At 34.9% G+C, this 8512-nt stretch overlaps 1 protein-coding gene across 7 annotated transcripts in view; it reads left to right on the plus strand.

The window, feature by feature from the left end:
- LOC106462738 (collagen alpha chain CG42342-like) overlaps nt 1–8512 on the plus strand; it is a 220189-nt gene that overhangs the window by 12530 nt on the left and 199147 nt on the right. For all 7 annotated transcript variants that reach the window (XM_022390068.1, XM_022390071.1, XM_022390069.1 and 4 more), the window contains exon 2: nt 141–309. In XM_022390068.1, the coding sequence (XP_022245776.1) occupies nt 141–309 (169 nt within the window). The remainder of the gene's footprint in view (nt 1–140; nt 310–8512) is intronic.

Here is an 8512-nt window from a genome sequence, read left to right on the forward strand (position 1 = left end):
AAATCCTCATGACTTATAAGTAGTTAAAAGCTTATTTTTTTAAACTTGAGTGTTGGATGGAATCTTCCATAGCAACTCATTAATTTATTTCAAATATTACGCTTTTTTGGGTAAATGTTAATGTGTTCCTTTGTGTTTAGCACATGGAGCACGTCACGTCAGGACCCAGTCGCATGAAAAGGGATATAGAGCCGTTTTTAAAAGGTTCAGAGTGGACAAAACCAGACACGGACAAGTATTTTCCAACTTCAAAGAGGATAAGTACGGAATTGGCCTCAGCTGAGTGTATTTGCCCTGCTGGTGAGCCAGGTAAGCAGTAGTTTTTTTCTCTCCCATTGTTAAAAATTTTTTTACTTAGCTCAAACGTCGTTGTTGTAGATTTTACTCTCAATAATACATTTCTACATGCCACTATTGTTGTTTTTATACGTATGTTTTCTCTTGCCACAAAACGTTTTTCTCTACTTTTATCAACTGCGGATGGCTTCAAATAAGATTGTTAAAAGGGTATGGCTGCTTTCGTTTATTTTCGCTCGCGTGTGCCTGAATATCAAGACAGAAAATGAAAATAAAACTTACTTGAACACGTGTAAATAATATTGAAGAAAATGGAGAAATATGATTTAATAAAATCTACATGACTTCTATTCATAAATCCCACTATTCTTATAACGAAAGTCATTGTCTTTTAAAACTTGGTCAGGGCAAAACTTTAAGGATATTTTTTTCTGAATTAGAATATTTTAGTTGTTGTAGATAGATTGTTCAGTAGTTTCTTTGTTAGCACAGAAAAAAAGATTGAATATAAAGACGGGATGTCAGACTGCTGAACCGAAGAAACCAGCGCTTTTTTTTTCATTTCCTTTCCTTTTTTTAACCTATTCATACCGCAATTTAGCGTCCTTTCACGGAATACAAGCGATTCATCAACTTTATATAAGCAAAACAGATGGCGTTAAACCTGAATTAAACGAAAAAAAATTAAGTCATGTGAATGTAAAACGTCTATTTTAGCATCACGACAAAGAGAGATTGATCTCGACATGACACCACTTAGACGGTACTGATTGAAGGCGGCCTAGTATGAGTCAGCAGTGTTGTCAAGCTGTTAACGATATCGAAGATCCGAACAAAGACGACACAGCTCCATTGAAACTTACTGAGTCACAAAGTATAGGAGTATCCGGAGCAACAAACTTGAAGCAACAGAGACTGGACGAGGTTCGCATGACAATCCAAACTCCATGACAGCGGACCGCCAGCAACCAACTGGCTGACTTACTATATATAAACAGTTAAATAGAATAGGTGAAATATTTAAACACATGGTGTGTGTGGAAAGAACTGAATGCTTGGTGAAGTGGAAATGACGTGGGCGGGCTGTGTGAACGGGCAAACAGCATGTTGACTTTGAGGTTGAAGGATTGTTCGTTTTAATAATAAAAACTGCCTTTTTTCCCCATTCACGAGTGGTAGGTCAACGAAAAGAAAGTATACAAAAACTCATTTAGGTACATCCGTTTCAGTTATACTCATAGAATTTCGGATCAAAATGCAGCGAGATCAATTAATCATAAACATCACAAAATGTATTCTAGTCATATATGAAAATCTTCAGTTTATTTAACCTTTCTGAACAGCCATACCCTGAAGAGTATACGCTTGTTGAATAATTCTAATGAAACTAGGTATCCATATTTTGGGGTAGATTTCTTGACGGTAAGCCTTTATTTTTAATCTATACAAATAGTTTTCAATACACATGCATTCTTACAATCTCTCTTAAAGTTGATTATAAATCATTATATTTACACCTTTTTCTTTGTCGATAATTTATCCTATGTCCACATCACTTAAATTAATTGTAAGTACTCAAAAATATTGTTGTTGTTTTTTATCCATTGAGACTAACATAGGGTTATGTTTTGATAGGATATCCAACTATAGACTCTAAATAGGCCTAAGTCATCATTACTATGATCTGTTTCAGAGATTTTGTGATTTTGTTTGTTTCAGGTCTTATTGCCAGTGGCTATGCTCTTCATTTTTTGCAAAAAATATGATAAATACTAAAACATGTTGCGTAATGCTAAGTTACTTAGGTTTAACTGTATATTTTTAAATTATTTGTGACTATTATATTGTCCTTTGAACCACCTAATATACATCTTATATGAGTCTGTTTGCCTAAAGTGAAAGTTTGGTTTGTTTAAATTTTCCATACTTAGTTATAAAAGCAACACAAATGGTCCTCGTAAAATAAGGCAACTACCTTACCATCGTAAATTAGTTCATTTCTTGTTACAAGTATTAGAACTTGTATAGTCAGTTCGTGCATGACCATTCAGACAAAATCAGGTAAACCCAATCACTTAAAACAGAAAAAATAAACTGATAGAATTATTACATAACTGGAATGTAAACCAATTTCATCTGTCATTATCCTTAAAGCAGGGATTCCCAAACTGGGCCGTGCATGACCATTCAGACAAAATCAGGTAAACCCAATCACTTAAAACAGAAAAAATAAACTGATAGAATTATTACATAACTGGAATGTAAACCAATTTCATCTGTCATTATCCTTAAAGCAGGGATTCCCAAACTGGGGCAACTGGAAAGTGTCAATAGGACCATAGCAATTACACAGAATACCCATTGCTGTTAGGGTCCTCAATATCCATTGATTCATTGGTGCTCATTTAGGATGCAAAATATTCTGGGGATCTTGTGTTAAGAATATTTGGCAATCTCTGCTTTAAGGAATTATTATCACCCTGTATATAGAATACTAATATGCTTTAACTCTAGTGAAATGATAAAAAGTTCATACAAATATTAAGTGTCGGCAGGGTTAACTTTATCGTGCTTGTGTCAAATCTTTAGATATGCCAGTTTAAAAAAAAGTGCTAGAACATACTTTCAGTAGAGAAATTATTATGTTAAAATTACTTCCATTAGACAGTAAGTACGAAGAAATACTAAACTAGTAAATTTTTCTAAAGCTAAGAATATTAGATAAATATTGCATGATAATTATGCTGTATTATCAAAGCAATCAGATGCATCATGATTACCATTTGGTTAATCAATCAACCCTTCTCATGGGCTTGGATGTATCTTTGAAATGACCAAAATACATCAACTCATCTATGAAAGAGTGCATTCCCAAAAGAAGTAGATTGAATAATACAGGAAATAAATTAACTTTAGAAATACTATTGTTTTATTCATTCATCACAATACAAACAAGTATTTTTAAAAGATAATTTCAAAAATATATTTATAATAAAATACACATATTTATTTTTGTAAAGCAACCTGCAATTAAATATGCATTAGTTAGGTAAATACTTTTACGATCTGAGAAATTTTAAAATTAAAACACGTTATGAACTACCAAGCGTGAGATGATCAAATTAGTTGATCATGTTGCTTATTGTTTCTGTGAGAACGTCACTTATATATTATTTCTATATCAACAGCTGGATATTCAGAAAAATTATAGGGGGAGCGACAGTATAGTTAGCAATATTAGAATTTAAAACATTAATTACCAAGGTACGTTTAAAATACTTTAAGTTAATGTAATTAACTTATCAATATTGCAAAAGCGTTATCCTGATAAGTTACATTGAAATAGCATGCGTTAAAAATAAAAATTCAGCCACAAGGTTGATCTATGTTTTATTTCTCTCTCTCTTTACGGATATGTTAAAATAAGTCACTTTTAAAAACATGAAATAATATGATAATTTATACATCTCCAGAACGCTTGAACGACAAAAACAAACAAACCAAAATTCTACTTTAGCTCAAACAAGTGATATCTCATAAACACAACATTACTCACATTGCATTAAGTTACTCATGTGCTGTAACACTGAATTTACATTTAGCTTGGCTCCCAATTCTCCTAAGAATCGTAACGGAGTTACAATGAACAAAATGTGATGTAGCGAATTAGAAGATACGTTGAATGTAAATTCAGTTTTAAAGCATGTGAATAAATTGATGTAATGGGAGTAATGCCAAATTGCTTTATTTTGTTTATGTGATCACCTACTGTTACAGCTAAAGTAGACTCTTGTTGTTTTTTTTCGTTCAAGCTTTTTTTGGTTGGATTTTAAGTGTTCTTGTGTGTTACATCAACCCAAAGAACATGCACGGTAATTATTATTGTTTAACGAGACCTTTAAAGAAAATTACCTCGTATAAGGAATCAATATGCAGATCAGGATATTGCTAATACTATACATGTTATCAAATATATTACATTGGATTGGAAAGTGTGTTGTTACCTTTAAAAATGACAAGAGAGAAAAAGCCGGAAGCAGCAGTGACACGGGATGAGAAAGAGCCGGAAAAATTTGTGACACAGGATGAGAAAGAACCGGAAGTATTAGTGACACAGGATGACATTCTTGTTCTGAACTGAGCTATTTGAAATGAACTCTGGAACGATAGTGACCATATGAAGGGGAGGAAGGTATTTTGTTATTGAATTTAATGCTTTATGCTACTAGCGATAGGATTAGTATGTATCGTAAAATTTGCGAGATATAAAATAAGAACCCGCTGTCCATGGTCGCTAGGTTCTCGCGTTGCAAGCTTTCACTCCATCGTTTGATACTGTACTTGGTGTGCTAACTTATCGGAGTTGCTTCCGTCAGCAGCGTATAATGTGGAAAGCCGTTAAAGCCGATATCACATTTTAACAATAAAAAAATATGCATTCTGAACTATGAAAAAAAGAATACTTGCAACCGGGGGTGCTGAAAATGTTGAAACTTTCTGCAAAAAAACAACAACAACAACAAAAAAACAACTTCACGTAGCTCTAGAAGCAGAAGTTTGAATTTCGCGCAAAACTACACGAGGGCTATCTGCGCTAGCCGTCCCTAATTTAGCAGTGAAAGACAGCTAGTCATCACCACACACTCTTGGGCTACTATTTTACCAACGAATAATGGGATTGACCATCATATTATAACACCCCCATGGCTGAAAGGGCGAACATGTTTGGTGGAACTGGAATTCGAACCCGCAACTCTCAGATGGAGAGTCGAGCGTTCTAACCACTTGACCATTTCGGACCAGAAGCAGAAGTAGGGAAAGCTGGTGAACGAAATTTTGCAGACTGTTCTAGTGGTATGTAGAGGCTAAATATTTGCCGTTTTTCTTTTCTAATTTCGGAGAAGAGTGGTAATAATACGCACTTTCTGCATAATGAGTAAACTCTGTAAATAGAAAAGACTACAGCAGTTCTTTTTTTTTTATTTCGGCTACAAAACTACCATTCCGTTCTATACATGTTTATAAAAAAATCTCAAATACTTTCACAAGTATAGAATTTTGATGTTTTGTTTGTTGTTAAGCTCAAAACTGCACAATTAACTATTTGTGCTGAACTCCTTCCCAGCATACCGCTGAGCCACTGAGCTATTATAGAATGTACCTAAATAGATTAAGTTTATAAATAATAAAGATAAACAATGGTTTAACGTCTTATGGAAAATACTTCAAATGATCTTTGGATATACGAACTCGTGAAGTTATTTGTTTTACAAATCGAAACATGAAGGTACCTACACAAAGTAAAGCTTTCAAATCAAATATTTCTGTTTGTCTAATCTATTTGTCAGCGTTTAGTTAAAAGCAAAAAGACCGACGTCTTGCGTTAATCTCGCTCCAATCTTCGCTGAAGATGTCAGCAACAGGACAAACCCCAGAGGAAGTCGAAAGTCAAGATAAGGAAGTGTACAGCGAAAAAAAAATAACCTTGCCAGTCTAGCGATTGATTCCACGGCAATTTCCCCATTAAGTTCATTTATTTAGTGTGGGAACTGTTTTCTGGGGTCGACAGGCTTCTGTTCTTCCCACGACGAGTTTACAATTAATTACCATGAAGAGCTACATACCTTAACTTATACTAAGTTATATAACGGTTCATTAAAGCACTGACTGTTCAAACAAGTAAAACATTCCGAAGAGTCTCTAACTTAATTTATATCGTACTAAGGTAGAAAAAAAGTATTCAGAATAAATATCAGAAGAAATAAACCGAAGAGTAAATAATAAACTGTTAGAGAATAAGCATTATAGATATTAGAAGAAATAAACTGAAGAGTAAATAATAAACTGTTAGAGAATAAGCATTATAAATATTAGAAGAAATAAACTGAAGAGTAAATAATAAACTGTTAGAGAATAAGCATTATAAATATTAGAAGAAATAAACTGAAGAGTAAATAATAAACTGTTAGAGAATAAGCATTATATTTAGAAATAATAAACTGTTAGAGAATAAGCATTATATTTAGAAAGTGCTTTAAGTTTTTAAAGGGTTATACAAATGTAAAATAAGATTAAAATGTGACAATTGAAGATATATAACTGTTTTATTGTTAACCTCAAAGCTACACAATGGGTTATCCGTGCTCTGTCCACCTCGGGTGTCGAAACCCGATCTTTAGTATTATAAGCTTTCAGACTTACTGCTAAGCCAATTGGGGCCTAATCGTTTAAGTAAATATATTATTCGTAACTCCGAAGACACAAACAATTGCGAAGAATCATTTGAGGGTAAATGGTTTAGAAAATACAATAAAGGTAGACGTGTTTTAAAAACCCTCATAGATGTTTGTTTTTTTTTGAATTTCGCGCAAAGCTACACGAGGGCTATCTGCATTAGCCGCCCCTAATTTAGCAGTATAAGGCTAGAGGGAAGTCATCACCACCCACCGCCAACTCTTGAGGTACTCTTTTACCAACGAATAGTGGGATTGACCGTCACATTATAACGCCCCCACGGCTGAAAAGGCGAGCATGTTTGGCGGGATGGGGATTCTAACCCGCGACCCTCAGATTGCGAGTCGAGCGCCCTAACCACCTGGCCATGCCGGGCCCCTAATAGAAAATAATCATGTTCGTTTCTCTTCGGATTTCTGTCCCAAGCTAAAATTGCAAAATATAGTGTTGCGTCATTGAGATGACGTGACTATTCTCACGCCCTCTAGTTTCTAGAACTATCCCGTATCTTGGCGAATGCTCTAGTATTTACTAGATAGGGTAGGCTGGTATATAAAAGAGGGGAATGTAACGTGTGTAAAAGATAGTGAGTAATTGGTTCTTTACTTAATAAAACTGGTTTATTCTTTCCGAATACAACTTTACCGATACACTCAACTTCAACAATCGCGCTAAACAAACGCTATAACAACGAACGTCAATAATACTTCTGACCGCAGATTTGTGTCGCTAAAGTTTCGTCGGAACGAAGTTACGGAAAGTTAATTAACAAACGGAGACGTAACAAATTGGTGTCAGAGAGTGGGATAGAAAAAAAAGAGAAGAAGAAGATGGAAACGAGAGGCGGAAAATCAAACTACAGCTTAGCAGATTTGATGGCAGCAATACAAAAACAAGAAAAGAAACAAGAAGAACGAGAAGAGAAATTACAACAGTTGTTAGAGGAAAAAGAAAAGAAACAAGAAGAACGAGAAGAGAAATTACAACAGTTGTTAGAGGAAACAGAAAAGAAACAAGAAGAACGAGAAGAGAAATTACAACAGTTGTTAGAGGAAAAGAAAGAAACAAGAAGAACGAGAAATTAAACAAGAAGAGAGATTACAGCAGTTGTTGGAGGAAAAAGAAAAGAAACAAGAAGAGCGACAACAGCAGTTGCAAGAAAACATGCAACAGTGGCAGCTTGAACAACAAAATAAACAAGAGAAATTACAGCAGTTGTTGGAGGAAAAAGAAAAGAAACAAGAAGAGAGACAACAGCAGTTCAGGTTTTCTTGCCCAACAGTGGCAGCTCGAACAGCAAATAAACAAGAAGAGAGATTACAGCAGTGGCAAGAAAACTTGCAACAGTGGCAAGCTCGAACAGCAAAATAAACAAGAAGAGAGATTACAGCAGTTGCAAGAAAACCTGCAACAGTGGCAGCTCGAACAGCAAAATAAACAAGAAGAGAGATTACAGCAGCTATTGGAGGAGAAAGAAAATAAACAAGAAGAGAGATTACAACAGCTATTGGAGGAGAAATATATTAAACAAGAAGAGAGATTACAACGGCTATTGGAGGAGAAAGAAAATAGACAAGAAGAGAGTCTACAGCAGTGGCAACTAGAACAAGAAAGGAAACAGGAAGAAAGTATCCAACAGTTGCAGGAAAGTCAGCAGCAACTATAGGAAAATCAACAACAATGGCAAGAAGTACAAATGGAAAACATTAGTAAATTTAAAAGCGAATTAGATAGGTTAAAGAACGATTTATTGTCTTTTACACAAGGAGGATACATTAACCATCGACTTAACCAGCCCTAGACAATGACAAGCCCCTTCCAGACCCTGCAGCTAAACCCTAATGCAGACAGATATGAATGTCAGTACCAGGAGTGATCCAGTACGAAGGAAGCCACAGGAACTTGATGGGAAGGAACCGTGGGAAGCATATAGTGCACAATTTGAGCTACTGGCAGAGATGTACGGATGGACAGAGGAGCA

This window comes from Limulus polyphemus, unplaced genomic scaffold (genome assembly GCF_000517525.1).
Source record: "Limulus polyphemus unplaced genomic scaffold, Limulus_polyphemus-2.1.2 Scaffold1235, whole genome shotgun sequence".
Taxonomy (NCBI): domain Eukaryota; kingdom Metazoa; phylum Arthropoda; class Merostomata; order Xiphosura; family Limulidae; genus Limulus; species Limulus polyphemus.